The 19,409-nt window shown below is 42.7% G+C and overlaps 3 protein-coding genes across 4 annotated transcripts in view; 1 reads left to right on the top strand and 2 right to left on the bottom strand.

Moving 5' to 3' along the window:
• Nucleotides 1-8,095: 8,095 nt before the first annotated feature.
• Nucleotides 8,096-19,409, bottom strand: part of LOC311499016 (coxsackievirus and adenovirus receptor-like) — an 82,373-nt gene continuing 71,059 nt past the window's right edge. The window contains exons 1-3 of one of the 2 annotated variants that reach the window (XM_084559832.1): nucleotides 12,806-12,898; nucleotides 10,152-10,514; nucleotides 8,096-9,902 (exon numbers count right to left, since the gene is read on the bottom strand). In XM_084559832.1, coding sequence (XP_084415958.1) covers nucleotides 9,703-9,902; nucleotides 10,152-10,514; nucleotides 12,806-12,887 — 645 coding nt within the window. In that variant the 5' untranslated portion in view covers nucleotides 12,888-12,898 and the 3' untranslated portion in view covers nucleotides 8,096-9,702. Of the gene's footprint in view, nucleotides 9,903-10,151; nucleotides 10,515-12,805; nucleotides 12,899-19,409 lie in introns of those variants that run through there. The other variant, XM_084559833.1, reaches the window with a different exon arrangement.
• LOC311498926 (uncharacterized protein) lies at nucleotides 15,595-16,752 on the top strand (the record flags this gene model as incomplete). The annotated part of the gene is made up of 2 exons (XM_084559719.1): nucleotides 15,595-15,912; nucleotides 16,354-16,752. 2 exons carry the CDS (start codon nucleotides 15,595-15,597, stop codon nucleotides 16,750-16,752), a joined length of 717 nt encoding a protein of 238 aa, XP_084415845.1.
• On the bottom strand, nucleotides 17,253-18,694 carry LOC311498835 (putative nuclease HARBI1; the record flags this gene model as incomplete). Its single annotated transcript, XM_084559599.1, has 2 exons — nucleotides 17,253-17,710; nucleotides 17,833-18,694. 2 exons carry the CDS (start codon nucleotides 18,692-18,694, stop codon nucleotides 17,253-17,255), a joined length of 1,320 nt encoding a protein of 439 aa, XP_084415725.1.

Genomic DNA, 19,409 nt, shown 5'->3' with positions numbered 1-19,409 from the left:
TAGCTCGCGGTTAATACCCGGTTAGCTCGCGGTTAAATCCCGGTTAGCTCGCGGTTAATACCCGGTTAGCTCGCGGTTAACTCGAGGCTAGCTCGCGGTTAGCTCGAGGCTAACTCCGCGGTTGAGTCCGCCGCAGTTAGCTAGCGGCTAGCTCCGCTAGCTCGCTAATATACATGAGCTATTCTGGAAGGCTAGCCTAAGGCTAAAACATTGGGCGGCTAGTAGTTAACTTCTATTAACAGTTCAGCTATGTTGGGCACAAACACTTAACATATGGATAATTCTAGAAACTCACTTACCTAATAAAGTGATAGCACCAACAGAGGAGGGGGGGGGTCAAGGGGTGTTCTGCCTCCCTACTGTAGTGAATGTAATGTAATGGCTACCAGGCCTAGAAGCTGTGTGAAAGCACCAACAGAGGAGGGAGGGAGGAAGAGAAGGAGGGAGAGGAGTGGGGGGGAGAGGGAAAGAGGGAGAGGGAGAGAGAGAGGGAGAGAGAGAGGGAGAGAGAGAGAGGGAGAGAGGGGGGGGGGGTTGGAGTGTGTGTGTGTGTGAGGTGAGGGAGAGGGGGGGAAGAGGGGGTTTTTGGGGGAGAGAGGGGAGGGAGGGAGGGGAGAGGGGAGGGGTCAGCCTCGCTACTGTAATGGTCTGAGAGTCCCTAATGTTTTGGCAGTCTGTGTCTGTAATGCTATAGTGGGAGGGGAGGTGGGGGGGGTTGGAGTGAGGGGGTCATAGTGTCAGGTTCTGGCCCCCTACAGTACTGCAGTAATGGTTTGAGGGGTTTTAATGTTTTGGCAGATCCTGTTATCCACTGAGAACTCTTTTCCCTCCACTTTCTGTGTGCACCTGTGCTGAGTCTGCTCGTCAGGGGCCGTTGCCACGACTACACGCCGCACATGATATTCTATATGTTATACTCCCTTCTCTCCTGCACCCTAGGATTTGCCCTCCGAACAAATGCTCATAAATCAAAAACTACAAGTCCTATCGAGAAAACGAACACATTGTGAGCGTCAGCCGAGGGTTTTCTACAATTTAGTGTTGTTCCCACGCGGGTACTGCGAAAATTGTGGCCGTAGTCGTTTTAGAAAAAAAGGTATGCGACGAGAAAAATCGTCGAAAAATCCCCCTCGCTTTTCACATACACACACATGGGGAAAAATCCGAAAACTGATCGGCGCACTCCTCGCTCGGAGGAGCCTGCAGACCAAACCGTACGTCCCACACAAATAAAACCCAAACCATCTGAAAGCCAACAAAAATCCCTACGTTTTTATATATTTTTTATCTCTGTCCCTGAAAAACTGTGGCCACCCCGTGAGATTGAACCTTTTTATTTTCAGAATTTCGACGAAACTCTGAAGTTAGAGTGAGCGCCAGAGTGCGTCCATAGAGATCCATTATAAACGATGATTTTTTAATTTTTTTCCAAAATTTCCCCAAAACGTAAACTGCGACCCTGACCAAACTGTAAAAGGTATCGAAACGCCGTTTTCAGGATTAAAAAGCTACACTTCCCGTGCCTCGTACAAACTTCCAAGCAATTTTCTACTCCGAAGCACGGCCGAGTAATCGCCGGACAAAGCGAAGGAGTACATTTTGGAATGTTGCCGCTTTTTTCGGGCTTCTCCATTCATTTCAATGGGCCGAAACGCCCGGTTTTTGCCCGATTATTCTCGCCCCGTTGGAAGAATCGCTTAGAAAAGTCATAGCACACTTGTCCCGATTAAGGCGCACGTCTGGATATACAATTTATCTACTTTGCTCCAAAACTCTGGGAGGAGTAGCGAACCGAAAAATTACGGAAGAAGGCGGAAGAAAATTAAACGCGAGCAATAGTAATATATGTGCCATGCACAGGAAGACTGCGCCTGCTTGTGCATGCACTAGCTCCCATTGCCTGCAATGGGAGCTAGTGCATCGGCACAGATAATAAACGCAAAGCAATAGTAATATATGTGCCATGCACAGGCAGGCACAGCTCCCATTGCCTGCAATGGTAGCTAGTGCATCGGCACAGATAATAAGAAGAAAAAACGTAGTGAAGAACGTGCTTCGCACTGCAAACTATTGACTCCCATAGCTTTGCTATGAGGGTCAATAGTTTGCATTGCGTAGCACTGCATCACTAATAATAAGAAGAAAAACGTAGTGAAGAACAATAGTTTGCATTGCGTAGCTCTGCATCACTAATTATATGCCTCTATTTTTATTTACTGGTGGAATTGTTCAGTTAAAGAGTCATAGCTGTTTGATTCTTCAGGGGAAAACAGGTCTTAATTAACAAAACAAACTGATACAGCACATTTTTTATTTCTTTTATTATTTGTTTTTATTAATTGTTTTCAAGAAAAGAACAATCCAAGATAATTAGTAATAAAATATTTCCAGTGTTAATATCAAGTGCTTGATCTGTTTTCTACCACAACACAGGCTGTTCATGCAGATATCTTGACTGTGCATTTACGTCAACTAGATGTCACCTGATGTTTGTACTACTTGGTTCTAGAAGTAATAAAAGTCCTGTTAATTATCACAGAGACAGTTTTTGTGTCCCACTTCTAAACACACGCCACTACACGCTGACAAAAGTGAGGAGTGATAAAGTCCAGAGAGATACTGCAGAGATCACATGCATCCTGATGGCATGGTGTGGTCTGGAGAAAGACACGTTGGCTTTTCCACAGTTGAACATCAGCGTTTAATGTCATTTTGCTGTATAATTATGAGTCAGCCAACCTATCTCAAGTCATTCTGAGGCACACCATGTACTTCCATTCAAACTGTCCTAACATTTGTTCTTTAACAGGGTATATGCAGGATTCACAGAGATGAATTTACTACCTTTTTTACTACCAACACGACATCAAACAGCAGCCCTTTTTGGACTACTAATTATAAGGTATAAGTGTGACACTGTCAGACCCATCATACATATCAGGTACACTAATGTTTAATTGTGATCATTAAATATTGTCATTGTCAATTATGTGTTTTTTGTAGTGTCGAGTTGATCCTTAGTCCTAATTAAGTGAGTAATAACCTTTGCACTTCTTAAACACAATAACACCTAACAACCATAAAGATTAATAAGAAAGTGTGTCACATCACACACACTTACCCACAAACACGCATTCTCACACATGCAGACTTAAGCAGTTAATTACTGTCAAAAGAGCAATTTATTTAATCACAAGAAATACATCACAAGGGGTAACTTGTAACAATAGCTTACACTGGACTTAAAAACTGTCCAAAGAGCCCATGGAGTGGTAATGGATGGTAATCATGGGTGTTTAAAAGTTGATGCATGACATTCATTCGAGTTGAATGAATGATGGTTGGCTGCTGTGTTCAGGCACCAGAGAACCTCAGCCCTGAGACACTGCAAAATGCCTCACGGTCATTTCCCATGACGGGTTTAAGCCAGTCTTTATATCAGTGTTTTTCAACCTTTTTTGAGCCAAGGTACATTTCTTTCATTGAAAAAAATCACAAGGCACATCACCAACCGAAAATGTTAAAAAAATGAAGCTCTGTAGCCTAAATTAACAATATAAAGTCATTCTTGTCAAAGTGTCTTGAATAGGAATCAAATAAACACAAAGAAAAAAGTCTTATACCGTATTTCCTCTAATACAGGCCCGGGCCTTTATATCGGTTTATTGGAAGGAGGCCAGAATTAGAGGCAGGCCTTAATTTCTATTTGAGCAAAACGAACTACGAGTAGAATTAATAAAAACAAGATTTTGTGTCTATTTGAACCTATAAAATATCCTACTAGGTTCATTTATTGAAAACGTACAGTTACCATAACATGGTATGCTTATAGAACATTAACAACAAATGAGCGGCGCGACGCGGTCGGAGCGTGAGTCCGCTGCCGGTCGGGAGTCGCGCCGGGAGCGAGTCGGACCCGTCCCTCCCCGCACGGAGAGAGGGCGTAGTGAGCACTGATTCCACGACCCCAGGGAAGCGGTGAGGTGAGATGCGGGGGGTCGCTGTAAAGCTCGCGGCCGGAGCCGACGAGCCACCTTCGCCCCGAGCACTTACAGGCCGCGCACCGCCACGGAGGAAATGCGCCCGGCGGGGGCCGGGGAGAGGTCCCGCTGAGGGGATCCTCCCACACCCTGACCCGCCGAGATGGTTCTAATAATAGCCCCGGCAAAAAGGCGGAAAATGTTAGCGTCGCTGATAGGCTATCAACTCCACAATGTTTACCTCTACGTCATTGCTATCAACTACGCCTCACTCAGGTCCTGTTAGCACCGTATATATTTTTAAACTATGTAGGCTAGATGAAGTTCAAACATGCAAACACAAACAATACACAAACAATGGAAACTCATTAAATATTGAGGCAGAGATAAAAACATTTTTACTACCAAGTCAAATTGCGTTTGTTACCTTTTACTACCTTTCAAGGGCCTTAATTTGTGTAGATTCTTTTTACTACCTTTTACTACCTTTCACTACCGCGCGGACACCCTGTTTAATAACTCTACAAAAACATTTAGAGCCACGCTTGTTTTTTCAGTTATTAATATTCTTGTTATTATTCAATTTTTCTCAATGTATTATTTACTTTTAACATTGTTTTGTTTATTTATCAGTATACTCTCAACAGTTGTTGTGTCACTGTGATATTTAAAGGTTTCATCTGATAACACTTAATTTCTAATACTTCCATTATAATCTGGATAGACTTGGTGCTAACATTTGCTACAGATTATTTCTCTTCTTAAAAAATGAAAACAAGACACTTTTTCAAATACGTTGCAATATCACAAAGAAGATCTGAAGAAAAAGACACATGCTGGTGTGAACTGAACTTTTTCTTCAAACTGTGCAGTGAACTGACTTCAGGTCAGTGAGGATCACTGTTAAGAAGAATCAGGTCAATGTTTTTGTAGAGTTATTAAAGAAAATAAGGTTTGAATGGAGGTAAATGGTCTGTGTCAGAGTGACTTGAGATAGTTTGGGTGACGTTGTCATTAGTCTTCTTCATAATTATCCAGTAGAATGACTTGAGCCATTGTACAGTAGTAGTCAGGGTCACTGTGAACAAGAATCAAGACAAGATTTGATCAGACCTGTGAAGGAAACCCTTTACTTTAGAGTTTGGAAATCTGAACCAGAATCCACCAAATAAACATTTATTTATTTATTGAGACACATGCTTTTTGGCCTGTCCCAGCACCTGTACCGTAAGTACACAAGTAGATGCACAAAAAAATCCTGGAGCCTATCCCAGCTGTCAGAAATGATTATTATTTATGATTAGTTAGTATGATTTACTTGTTACAGTCAGCACTAAAGACCTAAGGAGTGTAAATACAAATATAATTTATTGAGATGTGACATAGAACTAGAAACATATTTTATTAAATTAAAGACATTAAACACTAAATGATGACTATATCTAAAACTATATAATGTAACCAACAGCACCAACGTGGCCCTGTGATAGACCGGAGACCTGTCCAGGGTGGACCCCACCTCTAGACCAATCACAGCTGCGATAGGCTCCAGCCAGTCATCAAGACTACATGTCCCAGAATCCTTTGCTTCATTGCTGTTTTTCCGTTTCCTGTAAAAGGAGCCAATGTAGTTTCAGTTTGGTTGAGTGACAGACTCTGGGCCAATCAGAAGTGATTTTGTGGGTGAGACCCAAGTTAAAGCGAGTGAGAGCAGAGTTTTCTGGAGGAGACTCACCTGGACTCACCTGTGTGTGAGTGCTAACGTGGTGTTGAAGCTTTTTGTTTAACGGATGGGTGCAGGAGCTATTTAGCTGATTTGATTTATTCTGTGTAAGTTACCGTGTAGTCCTCTCTCATCCTGCAGTCAGGTGACACACCTTTGTTTTTACTTTGGAAAAGTAGGAAAGTGTTTAATGGACTTTGAGACGTGAACGTCTTGGTTAGGAAACTGTTAAGTGAAAACACCAGGTGATGTCTGTCACTGAGGACGAATGAGGACAAGAGGAGCAGCTGTAGTTGGATGTAAATCTGGATTAGGACGGACTGGACTCAGTGTCCTGGACCTGTGTGATCATGGACGGTTCTCTTCATCACCACCTACCTGCTCATGGATCCTCACAATCTGGGAGGTTGAGTGAGTAATTAAGACAAAACATTGAACTGTATCAGCAGAAACTACTGTCTTCTGGGCCCCAAAGGTAAAGACCCCAAGAGCTTGGTTTTATTTATTTATTTCAACATTTCTTATTTCCTTGATTTAATTCAGTATTAAACTTTCAGTTGATTTTATACAGTTAGAGTAGTTAAAGTATTTCAGTTTACAGTATTGAAGTTTTCAGGTACTTCATGTTGTTTTGGTATTTAAAGAAATGAACATCATGCCTGTATTTATCTCTGTGTTAAGGGGTAAACTGATATTTACTTCATTTTGTGGCTGTTTGTGTGGTTGACCTACATATTTTAGATATTTATAGGAAAAAAGGACATTTTTGTTGTTGTTTGCTTTAACAGAATATTTTCAGTTGAAGAAATTCTAAATGAAAACCACCATTTAAATAAGAAGCACCTGTAAAAAGCCAGTATGTCTTGGTTCTTGAGTTGGGTGTAGAACAGTAACCTGAATGTGTTCAGATGAAGATGTAGATGGACCTAACTGTTGATGAGCTTCAAGAATAGAGCCAGTAACAATCAGTTCTAGATGACTGATGGTTTCAACATCTGTCTAGAGCAGTCTGAGGACTATCAACTGTTCATGCCACCAAAGAAGAGACATTAGAGTCCAGGAAGTGAGCAGTAGATGAATTGTTGTGGTGAGGATCAGTGTTTGTTGATCTGTGATGGACTAAAGGTTTCTGATCTGTCTCATTCTGCTGCATCTGGATCAGGAGCTACTCTACAGTAGCTGTTCATGTCAGGTGGACTTGAACAGCCAGTCAGGCCGTGATGGCAGCAGCTGGAGACTCTGTTAACTACGAGTCCCATGTCCTGCTTTGTCTCCAGGTCAGGGACCAAAGTCTCTTTCAGGACGCTGACTGAGCATCCACACATTAGATGGAATCACTCTTCATTGGTGATGACAGAAGCAGACTCTGATTATCTGACAAACAGAACAGTGTTTCTGGCAGAGACAACTTTCTATCTTTGTGATACTGAGCTACTGTGACCAAGTCATTTCTCTTGTGGATCAATAAAGTTTATTCTAAGTTGAACTGCAGCTGAGCTTCAGTCTGAACAGCTGCTGAGTCCTGCAGAGGGCGCTGTTTCTGAGTTGAACTGAAAGCTGCTGCAGACCTGCTTCAACTGAGCTCTAAGTCCTGGATCACTTCCATCTTCAGTCAGAATGTGGTGCTGTGGAAGCAGCAGCATCCAGATGCTGCAGAATGAGGAGTTCAAAGATCAGTGATGATCCCAGAGCTGAAGCTCAGAGGGCTTTAAAGTGAACTCTGCAGAGAGGAAGCCTCGCTGCTGCAACCATGAAGGCCAAGAGTCTGAGTGAGAACAGATGAAGGTTCAGAGAGGAGCCCAGCTCAGATGTCTGTGTGTTGATGAGGAGACAGGACTCAGGATCTCTTCATCTTATTTTCACAAACATCAATGTGTCCCTGATTTACAGCAGGTCAGTGAACATCACAGAAGGAAACAAGAAGCAACAGTAAAGAAGACAGAGATCAGCGTCCTGCAGCGTTTGCTTCCTAAGTTTCTGTCTGCAGGACAAGTGAAGCAACGTGTCCTTTTATTGCGCAGGTGTCAAACTGATCCGTGAAAGGGCCGCTGTGGCTGCAGGTTTTCATTCCAACTATGCAGCAGCACGCCTGACTTGGCTCAGTCAATGTGGCAGCTGCACTGAGTTCTAGTCCCAGACATCAGACACAAGTAGACATTAGGCGTGTTCGACTTCATGCAGATCTGTGCCGATCTGACTTGATGTGATGCATGCTGGGTTGAACAAGTTCATTTTAACCAATCATATTCGAGATCTATGAGCATGAACAACCCAGCATGCATCACGTCAAGTCGGATCGGCATGAAGTCCAACACGCCTAGTGTCTTCTTCTCTCTCTCTGGTCAAACTGACACTGAAAGAAACTAAAACATGAATCCACAGTTTCAGCTGAAAGACTTTTATTGTTGTTATTGAGGATTAAACAACATTAGAGCAACATGTAGATAGAAAGCAGTTCCTGGGATAAAAATAACTTTAATTAAAACAAGACATTAAACGAACACAAGCAACAGAGATCAATATAAAGAAGCTGACAGACAGACAGACAGACAGACAGACAGACATCCAGCATGTCAACTAAGGCACACAGGCACACCCAATAATACAATAAAAGTAACAATAATAATAGACGATCGCAAACAATCATAAAGGGGTCCATGCCGTGGCGAAGTCATCCCTGAGCGGGATGCAGAGGCATGAGCAGGTCGGACACAGCCTGAAAGGAGGCAAAGTGTTTGTGGAGGAATACTTTGGTTGACAAGTGAATGAGAGTCATTAACTTTGAAATCAATAACCCAGCTAAAGTTCTTTAGAGAACTTTTCATTATCTTTGTCTATAACTGATCCATGCCAAGTGTGGTGAGAACTGGATGAACGGGCTAGGAGGAGTTGATTTTGCTTTGAGGTGCCATTTTTTTCAAAATGGTGGACAAAAATGGCAGGCAGAAATGGGCGTGGCCTAGTCCATTAGAACCATGGCTATGAAAGGAATCAGAGGGAGAAAGAATTTTGTTTCTAGGGCACATGGTTCTTGAGATATGAGCCAAAATATAAATTGGCTTATTACAGCTCCACCTAGCTGTAGGCATGTGTATTGACACCTTGGCAAAGTGACATGCTTGGACTTCTACCAAGTTACCAGGTTTGATGCTTTTTGCCCTGCAGTTTGTCCTGAGCAGACACTTTAGCTACACAGGAGGAAATGAATCATTAAGGCAAAGACCAAGAAGAAGAAGAAGTAGATCAGTTCATTCATACATGCAGCATATCAGTCAGAATAGACACTGTGAATCTCTCTGATGCAATATGTAAATATTTTTTGTACGTAACATATTTGTCTGCCGTATTCTATTTCATTGGGTTTTTTTTTGTATCTTCTGCATCTTGCACTGTTGTTTCCTGCCGCTGTAACGCCCTGATTCCCCACAGGGATGAATAAAGTCTTATGTTATATCAACATGACACAGACAATGGATCCTTCACACTAATTAATCACCAGTAATCATCATCCATTGTGTCTTTGTTGTGTAAATACTCAGTAACAGCTGATCTCTACCTGAGGATCAGTTTGTGGTGATGAGGTTCATGTAGTAACAGTCACATTAGAATGAGGCTAATGTTGAAATACACTGACACTGTGATGATGATGATGATGATGAGAAGGACGGACTGCTCCTTCCACGAGAAATAACATCACAAATGTAACACTATGATAAATAGCAAATGATAAGAAGTTTGAAATGAGATGTTTGAAGAATTCTGGATTACTATTAAAAAGGAATGAAAGCTTTCTTAGTGAAGATTGATTGTTTGTATGACTTGAGCTTCCACTGAGTCCTTCCTCTGTGGATACAGTCCTGCTGTTTGCTGAGTGGTGGAGGTCAGCTGCTACAGTGGGTTGCTCATGTCTGATGGATGTCCAGCATTGTTAACTCCTGTCTGTCCTCAAGAAACAGCAGCAGGACACTCAGAGTTCAGCTGGAAACTGATCTGAGACATTTAAAGCTGCTGAGGATCAGCTGATTGTTCAGGAGGAGGCTGGTATCGATGTTTACATCTTCTGTAGATCAGAAAACCACCAACACCAACAACACCAGCAACTATCAGACCAACTATCAGACCAACTATCAGACCAACAGATCCATCCTTGTCTCCTCCCTGCTTGTCTCCTCCGTCCTCCTGGTGTCCAGCTGTGTGACCTGCAGACAGAAACAACAGAATCAGGTGTGAGGTGTGAGGTAGCTGATGAGTGAAGAACAAACTGCTGTCAGACATTATCTACTGCACTCTGATCACATCACTCAGACCAGCTGTTTTCTAGAAAGTCTCATCAACAACATCTTTCTAAAAGTCAAACATCTGATCTGAGATCTTTCTCTCTCACATCAACAACCAGGAAGCAGCTTCAACTCTGATCAGAGACAAAGACACAAACTCTACTCACTCACCTGCTGGAAATACTTCCAGGTAGATGATGCTGATGGGGTCAGAGTCCAAAACGCTTCTCTTCCTGCGGTTTGATTTACTCTGAACAACACGACACTCGTATGTTCCACTGTCCTCTATCTTCACATTGTTCAGAGTCAGAGACACGTCTCCATCCTTCATCTGTCTGTCCTGTAGCTCCACTCGGTTCTTATAAGATGGATGCTGGTCCTCTGTATATAGTTTTTTATCCCGATATAAAAGAACATATTCATCTTCCTTCAGGTCAGTTCTGCTCCACTCTACAACTATGACAGGATCATTGTTCAGAGCTTTACATGGTAGAGAGACAGTCTGTCCAGGTTCAGCTCTGATGTTTGTCTGTCCTGAAGGAAACAAGACAGAGCAGAGAGGTTAAAGGTCAACATGCAGCAGTCAGTCAGTGGGAGGAGCTACCAAAGAGAGGACACTGGTCTAACACAGGCTACTGAGCTAGGTGATGTTGTCTCATGCTGGAGTTGAAGTAAATAAATGTGGATCAACAGTTACTTTCACTGAAATCACTGCAGCTCAGAACAAAGAGAAGAAGTCTGAGTAGACGGTACGTAGGAGCCTGAACCAAGGACAACTCTCTGAGATCTACCTGCTGCTGAGTCACATCAACAAGGAAATGCATTTAAGACCAATCACAGCTGATAACGGTCTGGGGTTACATTTCTGAGGAGGTGCACATCAGACTACAGCGTAGCTGAATTAGATTCATATTTCTGAGTGATATGAACACATGGAAAACAAATTATTATTCAACTATTTATTTTTAATACAAAATAAACTTAACAGAATGAAATAAATATCGTTCTTAAACAGAAACCTGTCCTGCTTAACTTCAGACTGTATAAATTAAGTAAAGGATAATGCCCTTCGCGTCGTCCATTAATTTCTGTTAATGGACACCTCGAAGGGCATTATCCCGCTTATACCATGGTCACTTACGAAAGAAAGAAATATTTAATCAATTAATAATACTTTAATGTGTTTTAGAGTTAAAATCGTGAGTTTTTTTATTATTATTATTTTTACAAGTCGAGCGCACTATTTAATATCTCCTGTATGCAGCCGTTGGCCATAGCGACCTGACCGCAGCAGTTGATCAGTGATGGCTTAACCTTACGTTACGTGAAGTTGATGTCCATGTTTTTGTCAGCCAGGAAATCTCTTAATGTTTTAACTGCCAATTTCGTGGTTTTCTTTGTGTTTATCTCGTCCTTGTCATCCTCTAATTCGTTCGGTTCCTCCGGTGTCACCTCCTGGTGTCGCTTCTCCTTGTTCTTTTCATATTCTCTTCTGTCTTTTCCTTCTGCTGCATCCCAGTCTTCAAAGTTGTCAAACTCACCAAATAAGTTAAAAGAAATGAAAAAAATCACTCATGTTTTGTCTGTCTTGCTGTTGCGATGAATAAACTGTAAAATAACGTTGAGTCTCCGTTGCCATGGTTACCATTTTGCGTTTGAGCCAGCGCAATAATTTAGAACTGTCATCAGGTAATCTGACAGAATGTCTTTCCTAGGTGAACATTATCACTTTTTAACCTACACCCTCCAGCCAATCAGAATCGAGTATTCACCCAGACCATGGTATAATATAAAACAATAGAAAGCAGAACATTCCTCTTGTATAAAGGTGTTAGTAAAACTTGTAGCTTTGTTGTCTCCTGGTATCTTCTTCTCAAGCAACAGTACCTCGACCAATCAGATGAGAGGGATTCCTGCTGTCATCTACCTGTGTTATCTTGCTCTAACTTGTAATAAGCAGACGATGCATGACAGCTGTTTGTTTTTATATTTTCTTAACAGCTTTTCTCATGTAAACAATCCCGTTCTACCTGCATGGCTACGTACAACTGACGTCCCTCACAGGGCTCCTGCGCATGGTCCTAACTACTGTGGCATGCTGGGTAATGGAGTTCTTATCTAACTATACTCATAACATCACAAGATCAGTGGTCACAGAGCAGGAGACGGCCTGGGAATAAGTTTACCATAAATGTTCATAAGTGTCCTGTTATTTATTCATTCCATTGACATTTTACACTATTTTTGATTCTCACGGTGATACGGGTCAGAGTGCGTCCTGTTTCAGATCAGTACGTACTTTGGTTTCTAGGTACTCTCAGACCAGGAAGTTGTGACTCATCGTCTCCGCCCGAGTTCAACACTTTTTATTAACAGATGTCTCATTGTACTGTTTAGTTGCCTCAATGTTTCTATCAGTCATGTCCATGTCCAACTTGTCCAACTAGAACCGTTGAGGTTATGGATCCACCCATAAATCGCTAGTAGACACTAAATTAATGTTGTGATTACGATTTCAGAAAAGCAGCGGTTGTTGAACATTTATCAGCTCCAACTCCTAAATGATCCTCTGACTTTAAAGAACACGGAGAAACTCAACACAACTGATGAGAGAGTTTTAGCAGAATAATAAGAGAAGGATGCCGACTTCAGAGAACAACGAGGAACGGACCGCCCATACCCGTTACAGTGTAGGCTCCTTGTGGGAGAACAAGCCAAGTTAGTTTCACTGTCCAACAGCAAAACAAAGTGTTTATAGTGTCTCCTCAAACATGTGGTTGATCCAGATCTACTAGATCCAGTCACCCGCTTTGGTTTTAACTCACCAGCAGAGACAGACAGGACGACGCTCAGTAAAGTCATGCAGAGAGACGCAGATGTAACAGCAGACGATGTAACAGCAGCCATCTTGTCTTCTACGGTGGCCGCCTGGCTGGGAGCATAGACATATATACATAGACACCTCATTGAGCGGGTTGGCCCGTTGTTATGGTGTGCCGTTTGTAAAGCGGCTCATGCTGAAAGTAACAGCAACATTTTGTCACATTTAGCTTCAAACACTGTTTAAAAAACTGGTGTGAATTTTTGAGAGTCACTTTTTTTTACACATTTACAACAATATTTATCAACTTAGAGATATTTTAAATATTTAAATCCAAATGTTAAATGTTACACCTAACCCATAACAACGGGCCAACCCGCTCAATGAGGCGTCTATGTATATGTCTATGCTTCTCCTGGCCTGGCTGCAACCGTAGAAGACAAGATGGCTGCTGTTACATCGTCTGCTGTTACATCTGCGTCTCTCTGCATGACTTTACTGAGCGTCGTCCTGTCTGTCTCTGCTGGTGAGTTAAAACCAAAGCGGGTGACTGGATCTAGTAGATCTGGATCAACCACATGTTTGAGGAGACACTATAAACACTTTGTTTTGTTGTTGGACAGTGAAACTAACTTGGCTTGTTCTCCCACAAGGAGCCTACACTGTAACGGGTATGGGCGGTCCGTTCCTCGTTGTTCTCTGAAGTCGGCATCCTTCTCTTATTATTCTGCTAAAACTCTCATCAGTTGTGTTGAGTTTCTCCGTGTTCTTTAAAGTCAGAGGATCATTTAGGAGTTGGAGCTGATGAATGTTGAACGGCCGCTGCTTTTCTGAAATTGTAATCGCAACATTAATTTAGTGTCTACTAGCGATTTATGGGTGGATCCATAACCTCAACGGTTCTAAGTTGGACAAGTTTTACATGACTGATAGAATCATTGAGGCAACTAAACAGTACAATGAGACATCTGTTAATAAAAAGTGTTGAACTCAGGCGGTGACGATAAGTCACAACTTCCTGGTCTGAAAGTACCCGGAAGTACCAGCAACTGCAGTTCATCAAGAGTGTTTTTGTGGAGGCAGATATTGTTAAGAAGATGTTCATGTATAGAAGATTAGAGTAGAAAGGTTTCCTCTCCATAACGACACTGAACGCTCAATTAGTCAGGAACATTCATGGTGGACATAGGGCTGCCAACCGTGCCTTGAAAAATGTCAATGGAATGAATAAATAACATTCACTGTAAACTTATTCCCAGGCCGTCTCCTGCTCTGTGACCACTGATCTTGTGATGTTATGAGTATAGTTAGATAAAAACTCCATTACCCAGCATGCCACAGCAGTCAGGACCATGCCGCAGGTAGAACGGGATTGCTTACATGTGAAAAGCTGTTAAGAAAATATATAAAAAAAAACATCTGTCACGCATCGTCTGCTTATGACAAGTTAGAGCAAGATAACACAGTTAGATGACAGCAGGAATCCCTCTCATCTGATTGGTCGAGGTACTGTTGCTTGAGAAGAAGATACCAGGAGACAACAAAGCTACAAGTTTTACTAACACCTTTCTTATTGCACTGTTACAAGAGGAATGTTCTGCTTTCCATTATTTTATATTCATTTATACAGTTTGAAGTTAAGCAGGATAGGTTTCTGTTTAAGAACGATATTTATTTCATTCTGTTAAGTTTGTTATTTTGTTTAAAAATAAATTATTGAATAATAATTTGTTTTCCATGTGTTCATATCACTCAGAAATATGAATCTAATTCAATTCAGGTTCTGGTCAAATTCGTAAAAAATCATTTCACACAAAAAAGCTAAAACAATCCACCACACCAGAAAGAGTGAAGACAATCAGGTCTGCCAGCCCTGTTAATGAGGTGTCCTTTATTTATTATTCAGGAGTTGGTAACCCTAGGTGGACAATACCTCTCATGTTTTGAATTGAATCAAAGAACTAAAAGGTTTGGGCTCTAGCATATTTTATGGACAAAAAATGGAATTATGCAACAGATTTCAGCTTCTATGTTAAGAGTATAAAAAACTAGTGGTAACCATGGTGAAATCTGTAAAGTCAATGGTACAGGAATATCTGCTATTGACTCCACTGCTCCACCAAAATGTGCTTTATGTGAAAAAAGATACTGAATCCTTGGAGCATCTCTTCTTCTACTGTGAGTGTAGTGTTTACTGCCCTCAGTCGTCCATCCACCACATTCCTTTGGGTTTCTTCTCTAAAATAATGATTTCAATGTTTTCTCTGTCATTTCAGGTATTTAATATAATGCTAGTTTTTGTCTATATATAGCATTTTTTTATTTTTTATAACTCATCCGTTTGTTATTATTAAAGGGACACTGTGTAGTTTTTGAGCTAATTCTTAGCAAAAAAACTTTATTCTTTCAAAAATATAGTGCTCATCCATGTGTAATTACTTCCACTTACTAATCAATGTATTCTCGTCAGTGTAGAATCTGCTATTCCGAATACATACGCGCGCGCCACTCTAAAGCTTGATTTATGCTCGTGCGAAAAATCGTCTGCGTCGGTACGCAGAGAGTCTGCGTCGCCGCGAACCCCCTTCGCAGAGAGTCTGCGTCACTTGACGCGCACCTCCAAAAAATCCTGACTACGCGTCGAAACGACGCCGACAGCAGGGACATGCGACGCAGACCTCAAGGGCTGTGATTGGTCCGCTTTACGTCATTTCCGGTTCTCAGCTTTTCCGGTTCGTTCTGTATACAAGGGCGCCATTTTTAAAATTCTTGGAGCTGCACTTCGAGTTCAAGATGGACCAAGCTGAAGAAAGACTGATCGAAGAAGTGAGGAAGTATGAGCATCTGTACAACTCATCTTCTTCGAACTACAAGGACAGCCAGATGTCAAGTAATTCTTGGAGGGAGATTGCGCAGAACCTCGGTTCGGACTCTGCGGACTGCATGAAGAGGTGGAAGAACTTGCGGGACAAGTTCGTCCGCCACCGCAAGAAGATGGCTTCCAGGAGCGGGGACCCAGGTGGCAAGAAGGTCCCAGCCTTCTACATTTTCATGTCCTGGCTGGAACCGCACGTAAAACATCGTGAGACAGAGTCTAATTTTGGATCTGAGGTAAATATCTCTTCGTGCTTTTTCATGAGCCTTGTGCAGGTGAGCTAGCTAGCTCGCTAGCAAGCTAACCGATTGTAAACACTCGTGGCACAGTGCTTGCAGTTTGCATGTTCCTTTGTTTAAAATAAAATAAAATACGATGTAAAATGACTGGATGGAAGCTGTACTAGCTTTGGTGAAGGGCTGCTACTACACGGTTGGTTAGCTTTATCTGCAGCCTTTGTTCTAGCTAACGTTAGCAGTGACTGTAAACACTCGTGCCACCCAGTGCTTGCAGGTTGTGCAAACAAAATAATAGGTTCGTTATTGCTATATATGACACCAATACTTGTTTTTTTTGGCGTTTTAGTTAGAAATACAGTGTACATGATTAGATAAGAATCTCTGTATAACCTATACCAGTGTAGTTTCTTAACAATGTCTGCCTTTTCTTAACCACAGGAAAATACCACATTCCTCAATTCAGAGACCGATTCAACATTGCAGTCTCTGTCAGAGTCATCAGAGTCACCTTCGCCAGAGACACCCACTCCAGAAGAATTTGCCTCCCCCCAGCCTCAGACTTCATCCATGTCGGACAGCTTTCTGTCTCCCACCTCACCTTCTCCTTCTGCCAGACTGAAAAGAAGAAGGTGCATGGACCAGGGAGACACGATAAACAAGCACTTGGCACGTCTTGATGAACGTCGGCTGGAACTTCAACAGAGGCTGGTGCAGGACAGTGATGAGTGCTCTCGGTTTGCGCAGACGGTGGCAGACATGCTACGTAGGGTGCCAGAGAGCAAGAGGGCTGATCTCATGTATGACATTTATACAAAACTGTATGAAAACAGGGAATAGCGGTGAACACTAAACTGACTCCCTTCCATTGCACATTAACATTTTGCCGATTTGCTGGTTTGCTGTTGTACTTGTTGTAAATAGTTCCATTTTTTTACTTGTCTATTCTAGTTTAAATTGTATATTACAGTTAATATTTATTTAACATTGTTGCTGCGCTTAAGATTGTTAACCAGTTACTGCACCTTATTTTTTGAATAATAAAAACTCAGTTTGTCTGGAAACAGTTGAATTTTCATTTCTCTTACCCCTTTAATGCACAACATGCGTCACAAGTGACCTGCATGATTTTAAATCTTCAATATCTTTGCAATTAATTGATATATCCATTCAGGACTCCATAAATCCCTCAATTAACTTGGTTTGAATTATGAGCTTCATAAAGAAATGGCATGGCATGACATGAAAGATGTACATGCAGTAATCAGAAACAAGATATGTAATGAATGAGAAGTTTATTGGCAAAATAAGTCACTTGTGCATTACAAGTTTACATCGCATCACTGTTCAAGTGTGCCACGAGAAACAATGTCATTCTGCCATGGCACAGAACCATGTGCTGACTGAAAGAAAGACTTGAGGTCATTTCTAACAGCCATGGCAGCTCTGGTGGATCGGGCTCTGCTCATCTGAGATGGAGGGATAGGGTCCAAAAGGTTGTCCCCGGTCACTTCTCTTCGCCACTCACCAGGCCTGAAAGACCCAGCACTTTCCGTGTCTGCAAAACTGGGTGGTATGTAGCGGCACTGTGGGCTGGCCACCTCATCTGTGTAGGCAAGGTAGTTGTGCAGCACCACACAAGCCTTCACCACATCCACAACTTTGTCAGGCCGAAACTCAATTGGTCTTCCAAGAATCCGCCAGCGTGCTGCTAGGATGCCAAAGGAGTTCTCAATGACCCGCCTGGCCCTGGAGTGGCGGTAATTGTAGATCTGCTTGTCTCTTGTCAGATTCACTCCTACATAGAAAACAATATTAAAAATTGTTACTCTTCAATCACGGTTTAACTAAATATCTAGTACAAATTAAATACGACTATTTAATTTTTAATTAAATACTACAACTGTATCTGCACAATACCTGGGAAGGGGCGCATCAGGTTGCAGTGTAGAGGGAAGGCAGCGTCGCCAACAACGACGTGTGGAATCGTGACCGTGGTCCCAGGAAGGCCAGCTGGTGGGGGCAGATTCAGCTTGTGGTCAAGCAGCATCGACCCAAATCTGCTTTCCTTAAAAACGCCACCATCGCTTTCACGTCCATAGGCTCCCACGTCCACCATTGTGAAGCGGTACCTGGCATCGCACAGTGCCATCAAAACAATGGAGTGAGCACCCTTGTAATTGAAGTAGTCGCTGCCTGTCCGTGGCGGTGCCTTGATGTTTACATGTTTTCCATCTACACACCCAACACAGTTCGGGAAGTTCCAGAGTCTCCAGAAATCACCTGCTATGTTTTCCCACTGGTTTGTTGAAGGGCAGGGCAGAAATTCTGGCTGCAGAACTGTCCACAACGCTTTGCACACCTCCGACACAATGGACGACACAGTGCTGGAAGCTAGCTTGTAGCTTGCGGCTACAGCCTGTTGGCTTGAACCTGAAGCTAAAACTCGAAGCGTCACTGAAAGTCTTTGTGCTACATCAACAGGCATACTGTGTGTCGTCTGATGGTGGATGAGAGGTTGCAGACGACGAACAAGATCATCAAATCGACTTGTAGACATCCTGAAATACCTGAAGTGCATCTCATCGTCCAGGTCCTTCAGTGGTCGAACAAGTGTGGCAAATTCTCCTGTCCTTTGCCTTGACTCGTTCAAAGGGCGTACAGACCACCTCCTCACACGTCTTCTCTTTCGTTTAGTTTTAAGCATTTCCACGAGAAGCATTTGTTCTTCAATATCGATCAGCTCCAGCTCCAAAAGTGTCCTCTCTCGCTCAGTCGCCATTGTTCACTGTGCTGTTCACTCTGCCGCAACCATAGAAAAAAGCCGGAACCGGAAATGAAACACTCCACGCACGAATTCAGGAGATTTCGCGACTCAGCGCCCCCTAGCGTTGTGGCTGTAAATTACCACGCACTGCAAAGAAACCGACGCACAAGCATAAATGCCAAGTGACGGCGATCATGTTCGCCGAAGCTTCGCAGACAAATCGGCGCAGAACCCTAAATCAAGCTTAAGGCTGAATCCATGTTGAGGCGCCATCTTTGGGGCGCCACCCTCCAGCTATCTACTAATCACCAAGTCACTAGAGTTTCGTCTTCCGGGTTGCCAGCTCTGCTCTAGTCACCACAGCTGCAGCTACGAACGTGTCGGATAAAACATGTATACTAAACCTAAAAGACCTAGTTATGAATCCGAAATACGTCGTAACATGTAACAAGTAACACATGCTGCAAGTTGACCTGTATGACCATTGCTAATGTTATTTAGTTACTCTCAATCTTTTCTGATGGGACTGAAAACAACCTTCCCACACAGCAAAAGGACTCTGCGGCGGACCCGCCACGGATGTATGGCGGCTTCCGGAACGGACCGGCGAAACGGACCCGGTATCGGGGTCCAGATGCCCTCAGGAACGGATCCGCTACGAAGGCGGATCGCGGATCCGCCGTGGCTCCACGCTGCATCCGCTCCGCATCCGCGATTAAAGCCTCACCTC

The sequence above is a fragment of the Chelon labrosus genome (genome assembly GCF_963514085.1).
Source record: "Chelon labrosus genome assembly, chromosome: 1".
NCBI lineage: Eukaryota > Metazoa > Chordata > Actinopteri > Mugiliformes > Mugilidae > Chelon > Chelon labrosus.
This window is presented reverse-complemented; position numbering and strand designations above follow the sequence as displayed.